The 12877-nt window shown below is 51.8% G+C and overlaps 1 protein-coding gene across 1 annotated transcript; it reads left to right on the plus strand.

Annotated features, from left to right (window-relative positions):
- The first annotated feature begins 256 nt into the window (after positions 1 to 256).
- On the plus strand, positions 257 to 12230 carry clk4a (CDC-like kinase 4a). The gene is made up of 12 exons (XM_084459512.1): positions 257 to 389; positions 762 to 1003; positions 6743 to 6992; positions 7693 to 7786; positions 8127 to 8193; positions 8488 to 8604; positions 8731 to 8897; positions 8991 to 9085; positions 10336 to 10465; positions 10586 to 10748; positions 11305 to 11395; positions 11564 to 12230. The coding sequence occupies exons 2-12, from the start codon at positions 762 to 764 to the stop codon at positions 11723 to 11725; spliced, it is 1578 nt and encodes a 525-aa protein (XP_084315638.1). The 5' UTR covers positions 257 to 389; the 3' UTR covers positions 11726 to 12230.
- The last annotated feature ends 647 nt before the right edge of the window (positions 12231 to 12877 follow it).

A 12877-nucleotide genomic window follows, 5' to 3' on the forward strand; every position in this document is an offset into this window, starting at 1 on the left:
CTCCCTCAACCAGCCCCTAGCCTCTCTCAACCAGCCCTTGATGGAAAAGGAGATGATCTTTTATTGGGCAGTAATGTAATCAAACATCTTATTCATGTGAGGAACACGTCAGGAGACTGTGAGAAGCTATGCCATGCTGTGTGCGACTTTCTTGCTTGTTAATGGAAAAAAAACTACAATACCCATAACCCATCTCGAGTGGGAGTTTCCCGGGCGTCACGTCATCTTTATGTAACGAACTTTCTAGAACATTCGACGGACATTTTGAGCTCGACGTTTTGGAGGCGATCCTGGGAGTTTTGTTCGAAAAGAGTTTCAAATACTGCAAATAATTTAGTCGTTTTACCTCAGAAACTTGTGTTTTACTTTTGGGACATTATCAAGGAAAGGTGAGGAAACGTTTATTTGATGTTTACTAGGAATCCGTGAACGGTTATTAAACATTAGTTAGCATTAGCTGCTATGCTAGCTAGCTAATGCAGGATTGAACAATGACGCGTTGTTAGCTACAGCTAGCTAGTTAGCCACCGTTAGCTCAGCTAGAACACACTCGAGAAGATTAGAAAACCACTTAAAACTCTTAGACTATCGATGATTTGTTAATGTGTTAGTAAATGTGTTAGTTGTTAGCTAGCTAACTATGTTGTGTAACGTTAGGCTATGGCTAGCTTAGCTGAACCTAGCCTAGCTAGTTAGCCTAGCTACCCTTAGCTAACCTGCTAATGTGTGTGGGTGTCCTCGTTTTATGTGTTGTGAAACAGATGGGGCAGCCCAAGCGAATGCGTTCCCCGGATGTGCTGTTCGAGCCTGGCTGCGAGGGGAGGGTGGAGAGGAAGCGTCAGAAGAGAGAGTCCCCGGATGTGAAGAGAGAGTCCCCGGATGTGCTGTTCGAGCACGGCTGTGAGGGGAGGGGGGAGAGGAAGCGGCAGAAGAGAGAGTCTCACAGCAGCGAGAGAGAGAATCAGACTGGAAGACGGAAAGTCCACCTGAAGACAAGCGATGGGTAAATATGGCACTGTGCAGTCTGCCCCCCCACACACACACGACCCCTCATCTGCCCCCCACACACGGCCCCCACACACGGCCCCCACACACGGCCCCCACACACGACCCCTCATCTGCCCCCACACACGACCCCCACACACGACCCCTCATCTGCCCCCCACACACGGCCCCCACACACGGCCCCCACACACGACCCCTCATCTGCCCCCACACACGACCCCCACACACGGGCCCCTCATCTGCCCCCTCATCTGCCCCCACACACTGCCCCCACACACGGCCCCTCATGCCCCCACACACGGCTCCTCATGCCCCCACTCACGGCCCCCTCATCTGCCCCCACACACGGCCCCTCATGCCCCCCACACACGACCCCTCATGCAGTCTGCCCCCCACACACGGCCCCTCATGCAGTCTGCCCCCCACACACGGCCCCCTCATGCAGTCTGCCCCCCACACACGGCCCCTCATGCAGTCTGCCCCCCACACACGGCCCCTCATGCAGTCTGCCCCCCACACACGGCCCCTCATGCAGTCTGCCCCCCACACACGGCCCCCTCATGCAGTCTGCCCCCCACACACGACCCCTCATGCAGTCTGCCCCCCACACACGGCCCCTCATGCAGTCTGCCCCCCACACACGGCCCCTCATGCAGTCTGCCCCCCACACACGACCCCTCATGCAGTCTGCCCCCCACACACGACCCCTCATGCAGTCTGCCCCCCACACACGACCCCCTCATGCAGTCTGCCCCCCACACACGGCCCCTCATGCCAACAGCTTCACAACGTTATCCAGCCCAGGAGCCACCCCAAACCTCCATTCCGCTTTCTTTCCTGATCCCCGCCTTAATTAATTAATTAGTTAATTAACGTTAGTTCAATGTCGAGTGTTCCTGATCCTCAATAGGCTCTGTGCACCAGCTCCACTACTTCCTGAAAGTCACTTGGCATCTAGATTTCCTGTCCTATATGATTGGATTAAGTAATTAATCGGGTGACCGGCAGACCCAGCGCACGCCTGATTAATCACTTAATCCAATCATATTGGACAGGAAATAAAGTGGCCAAGTGACTTTCAGGAAGTAGTGGAGCTGGTGCACAGGGCCTATTGTATGAATAGTATGAGTTATCTATTTCTATGTGGGGCCAACTTTTCCAGAACCATAACATAGCCTAACGTTAGGTGAGGCTTTTGAACTCGCATTTCTCTCCGTGGATCAGTCTGGCGACACTCATGTAAAACCATTCGTGCTCATTCCAGTTGTATCACTGCTCTTCTGGTGACAAACAATGGGTCGTTCCGATCGCCTGCTGATCATTTAGTTGGACACCCATCGGTAGTGACTCTAGCGCAAACGTTCCTCATGGGAGAGTGGCCAGACTGGTCCCAGGAAGGGAGAGGGAAGGAATGTGAGAACTCAGGAATGTGAGAACTCAGCATGGTCTCCAGAGGCTATGGGCGAGGTGAGGAATGTGTTTTTGTTGATCTAACAGCTGCAAAACCTACGCAGATTATTATTATTATTTTTTTTTAAGGCCAGAGTTATCTTAAATCTATAAATTCCAATCGCCATGTTCACATCTTTGCACTTTGACATGTTTTCATGTCCTATTCCCTTATGTGAAGTTGTCATTATCACTACCAACATTTGCATTATAGGTAAACCATGTCCAAATCGTCCCGTGGACCCACCACCCGCGGGAGAAATTGTCGGGGTCGGGTGCGCTGCCAACTAGGTGGCGGTGAAGGCGGGGGACACCGACGGACCGGACCCGGGCGGCAAAGGCTGGCTCTGGGGACATGGAACGTGACCTCGCTGGGGGGGAAGGAGCCGGAGCTTGTGAGGGAGGTGGAGCGATACCAATTACACCTGGTGGGGCTAACCTCTACGCACAGCACCGGCGCCGGAACCAAACTCCTGGATAGGGGTTGGACCCTGTTCTTCTCCGGAGTTGCTCACGGTATGAGGCGTAAGGCAGGTGTGGCTATACTAGCTAGCCCCCAGCTGAGCGCCTCTGTGCTGGAGTTCACCCCAGTGGACGAGAGGGTCGCCTCCCTGCGCCTTAGGACTGTGGGGGGGGGGACTCTGACTGTGGTTTGTGCTTATGCACCGAACAGCAGTTCAGAGTACTCAGCCTTCCTGCAGACCCTGAGTGGAGTCCTTTTGGGGGCTCCTGCAGGGGACTCCAGTGTCCTACTGGGGGACTTCAATGCACACGTAGGCAATGATGGAGAAACTTGGAGGGGCGTGATTGGGAGGCATGGCCACCACGATCTGAACCCGAGTGGTGTTCTGTTGTTGGACTTCTGTGCTAGTCACGGTTTGTCCATAACAAACACCATGTTCGAACACAAGGATGCCCACAAGTACACCTGGCATCAGAACACCTTAGGCCGAAGGTCGATGATCGATTTCGTTATCGTATCATCTGATCTGAGGCCATGCGTTTTGGACACTCGGGTAAAGAGAGGGGCAGAGCTGTCCACTGATCACCATCTGGTGGTGAGCTGGTTTCGATGGCGGGGGAAACTTCTGGACAGACCTGGAAAACCCAAGCGTGTAGTGAGGGTGAACTGGGAACGTCTGGAGGAAGAGCCTGTCCGGAGAGATTTCAATTGCCACCTCCGGCGGAGTTTCTCAGGCATCCCTGTGGAGGTTGGGGACATCGAGCATGAGTGGTCGGTGTTCAAAGCCTCCATTGCTGAAGCTGCGGCTGGGAGCTGTGGCCTGAGGGCCATAGGTACCTCAAGGGGCGGTAACCCTCGGACACCGTGGTGGACAGCGGTGGTGAGGGAAGCCGTCCGACTGAAGAAGGAGGCCTTCCGGGTTATGTTAGCCCGGGAGACCCCAGAAACAGTTGCAGGGTATCGACTGGCCCGGAGGGCTGCGGCTTTGGCCGTGACCAAGGCAAAGCAGCGGGTGTGGGAGGAGTTCGGAGAAACCATGGAGAAGGACTTTCGGTCGGCACCAAAGTGTTTCTGGAAGACCATCAGACACCTCAGGAAGGGAAAGCGGGGGACCATCCAAGCTGTATACAGCAAGGAGGGGACACTGCTGACCTCAACTGAGGAGGTTGTTGAGCGTTGGAAGGAGCACTTTGAGGAACTCCTGAACCCGACTAATCCACCCTCTACGATCGAGGCAGAGCCGGAAGATGATGGGGGGTCGTCAATGTCCTTGGAGGAGGTCACTGAGGTAGTCAAACAACTCCACAGTGGCAGAGCCCCAGGGACTGATGAGATCCGTCCAGAAATGCTGAAGGCGCTGGGTGTAGAGGGGCTGTCTTGGTTGACACGCCTCTGTAACACTGCGTGGAAGTCTGGGTCAGTGCCGAAGGAGTGGCAGACTGGGGTGGTGGTCCCAATATTCAAAAAAGGGGACCAGAGGGTGTGTGCGAATTATAGAGGCATCACATTACTCAGCCTCCCAGGGAAAGTTTACTCCAAGGTGCTGGAAAGGAGGGTCCGGCCGATAGTCGAACCTCAGATCGAAGAGGAACAATGCGGATTTCGTCCTGGTCGTGGAACTACCGACCAGCTCTTCACTCTCGCAAGGATCTTGGAGGGGGCTTGGGAGTTTGCCCAACCTGTCTACATGTGTTTTGTGGACTTGGAGAAGGCTTACGACCGGGTCCCCCGAGAGGTCTTGTGGAGAGTTATGCGGGAGTATGGGGTGAGGGGGTCCCTACTTAGGGCCATCCAATCCCTGTACACCCAGAGCGAGAGCTGTGTCCGGGTCCTCGGCAGTAAGTCGTCTGCCTTTCCGGTGGGTGTTGGCCTCCGCCAGGGCTGCGCTTTGTCACCAATCCTGTTTGTGATTTTCATGGACAGGATATCGAGGCGTAGCCGGGGGGAGGTGGGTTTGCAGTTCGGTGAGCTGGGGATCACGTCACTGCTTTTTGCAGATGATGTGGTCCTGATGGCATCAGCTGCCTGCGACCTCCAGCACTCTCTGGATAGGTTCGCAACTGAGTGTGAAGCGGCTGGGATGAGAATAAGCACTTCTAAATCTGAGGCCATGGTTCTCAGCAGGAAACCGGTGGCCTGTCCGCTCCGAGTAGGAAATGAGTCCCTACCCCAAGTGAAGGAGTTCAAGTATCTGGGGGTCTTGTTCACGAGTGAGGGAACCATGGAGAGGGAGTTTGGCCGGAGAATCGGAGCAGCTGGTGCGGTTCTGCAGTCGCTATACCGCACTGTTGTGACGAAAAGAGAGCTGAGCCAAAAGGCAAAGCTCTCGATCTACCGGTCTATCTTCGTCCCCACCCTCACCTATGGTCATGAAGGATGGGTCATGACCGAAAGAACGAGATCACGGATACAAGCGGCCGAAATGAGTTTTCTCCGGAGGGTGGCTGGGGTCTCCCTGAGAGATCGGGTGAGAAGTTCAGTCATCCGGGAGAGACTCGGAGTAGAGCCGCTGCTCCTTTGCGTCGAAAGGAGCCAGTTGAGGTGGTTCGGGCATCTAGTGAGGATGCCTCCTGGGCGCCTCCCTAGGGAGGTGTTCCAGGCGTGTCCGGCTGGGAGGAGGCCGCGGGGTAGACCCAGGACCAGGTGGCGGGACTACATCTCCGCACTGGCCTGTGAGCGGCTAAAGATTCCCCAGGCAGAGCTGGTTGATGCTGCTAGGGAAAGGGATGTCTGGGGCTCCCTGCTGGAGCTGCTGCCTCCGCGACCCGACCCTGGATAAGCGGATGAAGATGATGATGATGATGTAAACCATGTTCAGTTTTGGCTCATGTTTTGGACTGAGATTGAACACTATGTGAGGACATGAGGGACTTGTGGTGGACGTTTCCAGCCAGAGTTGCTATAATTATAATCTCCCCAGAGACCAAGCTTTTCCTGGGAGAGATACGACACCAGGGTGCTGACGGTCCCAGGGGGACGGCCCTGATCATGTTCCCACTGCTGACACAGGCTGCACCCACCCTCACATACCCACCCACCCTCACATACCCACCCTCCCACCCACATCAACCCACCCACCCACCCACATCAACAACCGTCAAGGGATTGTGCTGGAGTATCTTGTGTTTGTTAGACTGTGTGTGCACTGCCTATCTGACTGTGTTTATTTTTTTTATTTTTTTATTGTTTTATTTGTTAGGGACAATGCAATTGTTACATGCATGTTGTCGTAATAGATGTGTTGCATGAAAGGTTTTTTAGCCTATTGGCTAATTTGCAGCCCCAGTCCCTAGTTTGGTATTTTAGTTTGCGGGAGGGGAGACGGAGCATGTAGCCTTGACCAAGTCAAGCATGTAGCTAATCTTTAGCCTACTCCTGAAACATACCTACTTCCGCACATCAGCGCATCTATAAACACTCAACACCTGAGCCCAGACTGCATTCCAGTTTCCAGCCCACTTTTAGATCAGGTATAGATTCTGTTCCTGATCTAGTGTCAATGAAGGCGTTAGTGGGCTTAGGTTTTACACACTAAGCCAGATAGTTGGTCATAAATCATTGTGTTACTAAATAAAAACATACCAGCCCTGGATAGGGTGTCAGGGTGACCGTTCGCACCGGTCTATAGCGTCACAGTGGTGATGTCAGGGTAGTTCATTAGGAGGCTTTCTCTCTGAGCTGCGTGTGTGTGTGTGTGTGTCCTCACTCGGAGACTAGCTGTTTCCCGGAGACTTGTAGCCCGTTTGTTAGCCTAGTGAGTTAGCTGGTCGGGTCGGGGGTCACGGCCTCCGTCTCTGAGCTGTCTTGTTTCTCTCTTGACTGCAGCCATTTCCTGGAGAGCCGCTGCCTGAACCAGAGGCTGGACTCCCGGGAGCAGCGCCCCAGGGAACGGAGCCCCGGGGTGGGCCGCGAGGAGGACGGCCGCGGGGCCGCCGCCGCCTCCCTGGGCCAGGAGAGAGACCGGGACTGGCACCACTACAGCAAGTCGTCCGGGCGCAGCGGGCAGAGCCGGAAGAGCAGGGATAGGGGGCGAGGACGCCGGCGCAGCCACCAGACGCACCAGAGCTCCTACTCGGTATGAGAGCCCCCCTCTCTCTCTCTCTCTCTCCCCCTCCTAACCCCCCAGGGCCATATGCTCCCTCCACACACATTTGTCCCTTTTTATCACTCTGTATGTCCTGTCCCCATCCATAAGAAACAGCGGTTAGGGGAACTGGGTAGATGCATGTAAAGTAGTTTGGGACAGTGACACTGTGATAGTGAGACATAGGAAAATCTAATGTTGATACTGAAGACCTTGTGGGTAAACAGTGGTACTGTAAATCACATAGGGGAACATAGTTTTTTGGGGAGGGGGAGGGTCTTAAGGCTTTTTAGAATAAAACAATACTAGACTACATGTACTGTCAGCTCGAGAGAGGGGAAACAATGCATACAAACACTGTGTAGAACATTTTATTATTTTGATCCTGTGCTTGGTTGAGCAAGTCTCTCATTGAAAATCTTGTTGCCGTGTCTCTCTTCTGTAACACACACTACGTGGTGGCGTCCCCTTTGCCTCTCTCTGGGCTGAATTTGATTGTGCTGCTCCGCTGTGGGCCTGCGCTGTGACTGGCTGGCCATGCTGATGTATCTGAATGGGCCGAATATCCTCCGCCTCCCCCCGCGCTGGTTGAATGAATGGCCCGTTGTGGTGATCTGTCCATGGGTTATTGATGACGGCGGCGATGGTTGGACCTGCCCCGCCCTCCTCCTACCCCCTCCCCCCACAACAGAGGAGCCGCCATCGCAGGAACAGAACCCGGAGTGTTGAGGATGATGTCGAGGGTCACCTGATCTATCACAGTGGAGACATGCTGAGAGCAAGATGTATAGAATATATACCTTTTTATTTCTGTTATCACTATCTCTCTCTCTTTCTCTGTGTTTTGGTTTTACTGGGTACTGCTGTTGCAAAGACTTAACTTAGGCAAGAGAGTTACAGGGGTGGGTAGAATAAACCATTGTGCTACTTAAAATGTAATTAATGTTAGGATTTACACTTAGTCCTATTGTGATTGTGTCTAGAGACTAGTGGTAGATGCAGACTGTAACATACTAGTGAATCTAGCCATCAGCGTAGACGGTGCTTCTCCTAGAGTGAGGAGCACATGTGAGTGGTGTGACGCGTCAGTCCCCCGGTCCTAACTACAGCCGTTTGTCCCTCTAGATGAGATAGTGTCCACTCTAGGAGAAGGAGCCTTTGGGAAGGTAGTGGAATGCCTCGACCACTCAAAGTAAGTCTGTCGCTGGCGTTAGCATGGACATTGTTTAACATCTCTCACTGATCTCTCTTTCTCTGTAACCCCCCCCCTTCCCACACACACACACTCTAAGAACCCTCAAGCTCTATCTCAGCACTCTGCGGTTCTTTTTACAACCCTAAATGGTTCTCTCTGACAACCTTTTTTCAGAGGGTTCCTTTGTTGTTCCAAAGGGGATATATAGAACCCTTTTGTTTTTAGAGTTCACTTCACTTTTCACTCTAAACGTCCCATTTCTCATCTCTCCCTTTGTGTGTGTGTTTGCAGGGGTGGTGCTCGCGTAGCTCTGAAGATCATTAAAAACCTAGACCGCTACCGAGAGGCCGCCATGGCCGAGGTGGAAGTACTGGAGCAGATGAACTCTCTGGACTGTGACAGGAAATAGTAAGTCACATCCACCGAAACTAGCAGATGTCACAGGCTAAAGAACTCCCAAACCCTCTCTGTTCCAGGTGTGGAACAAATGTTTAAGCCATTAGAAAAAAACTCATCTCTCTGCTCTCCCTCCAGTGCGTGCGTGAGGATGCTGGACTGGTTCGACCACCACGGCCACGTGTGTATCGTGTTTGAGCTGCTGGGCCTCAGCACGTATGACTTCCTGAAGGAGAACAGCTTCCAGCCGTTCCCCATAGAGCACATCAGACACATGGCCTACCAGGTCATCAGAGCGGTCCACTGTGAGTACACACAGACGCACACATGCAGACAAGAAAGACGCACACGCTCATATGATATAGTACTCATGGGCTCCCCTTCCTGTTGTGTTCTAGTCCTCCACAAGAACAAGCTGACCCACACAGACCTGAAGCCTGAGAACATCCTCTTCATAGACTCCGACTACGACATGGAGTACAACCCCCGCATGGTGAGTTGCTCTTGAGCTTGGACACACGCTATGGTCGGGTCTGACCGAGTGACCTTTCAGCAGTGTGTCCTGGGTGAGGGTTCATGACCCTGAAACACCCTGTGACCCCAGGAACATCTCTGATATGTCTGAGAGAGAGTGTCAGTGTCAATGGGATGTTTTTAGAAAAGTAGAATGTTTGTATAAGTGTAGACTAGATTGACGAAGAGTCTTTAAGTGTAGACTAGGTTGACACTGGTTTTAAGTGTAGACTAGGTTTTGTATTTAAGTGTAGATTTGGTTGACGGTGCATGTTTAATTGTGGACTAGATTGTCGTCGTGTGTTTTAAATGTAGATTGGGTTTGTTTAGTCTCACGGGCCAGACGAGCCGACTTCCGGGCCAGATCGTCCACTACGTCTGGTATTCAGGCGCTGAAATATTGTTGAAGGAAGTTGGCGGGAAAACGGGCGGATATCCCGTCAAAATTCCTGAGGGAGTAGTAGTTTAGCAGTAGAAGTACTTTTACAAATTCTAAGCGGCTGATGTCCAAACTCTCTCCTCCGTAGAGAGTCTGTCTCCGAGACGTTGTTTAAGCAGGGTTTGTCCTCCATTCAGATTTGCGAGGCGGTTACTTAATTGTTTTTCTAAGACGTCTTGCAGATTTCATAGAATTCATACGTATGTTTTCATTAGTGTACAATCCCATCAAAATAAGAATTGTCATGTTTTCGTTACCTTAGAATGAGCCCTTTATATCTACATAGTGAGCCGCCATGTTTCTACAGTAGCACAGAACGGACAAACGGCTTGAGAGAGGAAGTAGCTACTGGCACCTTACAGGCCACCATAGTTTCTCCTATGTAGTTGGAAAGTGTGGGGGGCGTTCAGTTATTTGCAACCTCACCGCTAGATTAGATGCCACTAAATTCCACACAGTGCACCTTTAAGTGTAAACTAGGTGTGTGTCTAGACCAAGCTGTGCTCAGACCGGAGAGCTTTTTTTGAACTGCTCCGCCTTTTTGAAATTGATATCAGTGGGGAGCGTCTGCTTTTATTGCCTTGATATTAATATCAAAAACGCTGCCCCCACCAAAAATTTGACCCCTTCTCAGTACCTTTTCTTAGTTGTTTCTCGTGAACGCTCCATGTCCCTCCAAGTTGAAAATACTTCATGTTTTGGATAGAGCACATTGCATTTCTTTGTTGACAATTGATGGTGTGTAATTGTAGACGGCTGACGGCGTGTTTGTTTGTTCTCTGTCCTCTTAGAGGCGTGATGAGCGGTTGCTAAAGAACGCTGATGTGAAGGTGGTGGACTTTGGCAACGCCACGTATGAATATGACTACCACACCTCTGTGGTCTCCACACGCCACTACAGAGCCCCGGAGGTCATCCTGGGTAAGACTATAACACCACACACACACACACACACACACACACACACACACACACGCCTCTGGTGTTCAGGGAAATGTGTCGGTGTTGATGGTATGTTTGTCACTGTGTATACGTCTGCAGACTTGGGCTGGGACCATTCCTGTGACGTGTGGAGCTTGGGCTGTATCCTGATTGAGTACTACCTGGGGTCCACCCTGTTCCAGACCCATGACAGTAAGGAGCATCTGGCTATGATGGAGCGAGTCCTGGGCCCGTTCCCCATCCACCTGCTGCAGAAGACCAGGTCAGTACACTCCTGTTCTGCTTCTCGCTAGGAGCTAGGACCCGCCTGGGTGTAACACACAGATCAAACATACTCTTGAGGTGCATTGGGTTTATTTTGTCAAGTTTTCGATACTGGGGCTGGTTTCAGCGGTCTTGTTGTACTGGGCAAACCGAACCAAGCACACTGCAGAACCAAGCACACTGCCGAACCAAGCACACTGCCGAACCAAGCACACTGCAGAACCAAGCACACTGCCGAACCAAGCGCACTGCAGAACCAAGCGCACTGCAGAACCAAGCACACTGCAGAACCAAGCACACTGCAGAACCAAGCACACTGCAGATGGGCTGGGCTGTGGGTCGTACTGGGCGAACAGAACCAAGCACACTGCAGATGGGCTGGGCTGTGGGTCGTACTGGGCGAACAGAACCAAGCACACTGCAGATGGGCTGGGCTGTGGGTCGTACTGGGCGAACAGAACCAAGCACACTGCAGATGTGGGTTGTACTGGTCTGTGGGTGGTGACGTGTCCTGGGTAAGCTAACCCGGCCCGTCTCGTCTGTTTCTCCGGCAGGAAGCGGAGGTACGTCCACCGCTACAAGCTGGACTGGGACACACGCAGCTCGGCTGGACGCTACGTCAAGAAAAACTGCCGACCGCTGAAGGTGAGGCTCTGGTACAGGCCTGTGGGGCTTCACACCGAGCTGAAACGGAAACATGATCCTGAAGACGAGGAGGATTGTAATCGAGCCATTTCATCTGTACATATTTACATAAACAAAGGCTCTAACCACCTCCCTGCCCCCCCCCCCCACCCCCCACCCCCTCCTCAGGACTACATGAATTGCCAGAGTCCGGACCACCATCAGCTGTTTGACCTGATCCAGAAGATGATGGAGTTGGACCCGGCCAGGCGCATCAGTCCGGACCAGGCCCTCCGACACCCCTTCTTCTCCTGCCTACGCAAGTCCAGCACCAAGAACTCCAAGAATTGACCTTCTGACCTCCGCACAGGACCCAAGACACCACTGTCTAGCCACTGCCGTGCCCTACTTTCTGTCTCTCCAGGAGAGTGTTTACCAGACTGTATCAGTCCGCTCTGCCCTGTCTTGCCCCGCCCCTCTGTGTGCTCCAGTTATGATGATGCCGAGTCTGACTGAGTTGAATTACAGATAGTTCTGTTCTATTATGGGGTTTAATCAAAGTTACTTTTCAAAAAGGGCTGGTGATCAGAACTGTTTAAATGTGTGTATTTATACCATATATGATTCTACTGATGATGATTTGATGCAGTTATGTTGCCCCGCCCCTGCTGTAGCCCCGCCCACCCAGTGTTAACTTATTGTGCTGTAGAACTGATAGTAGCCTGGTAGCCGTGATGAAAACCTTTCTGCAGGTGGTGTTAATGGAGTTGTGGCATTAAGTGTTCATGTATATTTTTCAGTATGTCAGGATTTGTAACATTTTGTAATCACTGTACATTTTCTCAATAAAACTCCTTAAATAGAAGAATGTTCCTCTGTAATGTGTTGATTTAATTGAGTGGAGTGAATGCGTCGTGGTGAGTGATGGTCCTGTCGAGGTGCAGCTTCTGCAGGGTTGATCCAGCAGGTGGCAGTAGAGAGCTGCTCTCCACATATCCAGTTCAACGGGACTGCATCTCCCCGTGATTCATGCTGAAATCACTCCAGTCCGCGTAAAGAAATACAATATATTTCAACTACTGGCCATGGAATTTTATTGTAAGCAATTTTGCCGGATGAATAACTGGCAATTTTTACGATAGGCTATAGCCTATTATAGACGGGTCAAATGATTCAATGTGGTTTGGTAGGAATCATATTGGCACATATAGCCTAGCTTCCAGGCTACTATAGGCTATGATAAGTAATTTGGTAGATATTTTATTAAAGTCCGTAGCTTATCTATGCCCAGATTGACTAACGGCCCTAGGCCGACCATGGAGTGTCAAGAACAAGAACAAGTGCTCTGGTCTCGTCTTGTGTGTGTCTCTCTCAATGAGGGATCAATCAAGCTCTCACGTGGTCGGCCCTCTGCAGGGAGGGCGCATCTCTCCAGTCAGACCAGACGAATGAGACACAGGGAATCACACTCAGAGAAACTTCACCAACGCTTCCACATCCATC

Source organism: Borostomias antarcticus (genome assembly GCF_949987555.1).
Source record: "Borostomias antarcticus genome assembly, chromosome: 28".
NCBI classification, from domain to species: Eukaryota; Metazoa; Chordata; class Actinopteri; order Stomiiformes; family Stomiidae; genus Borostomias; species Borostomias antarcticus.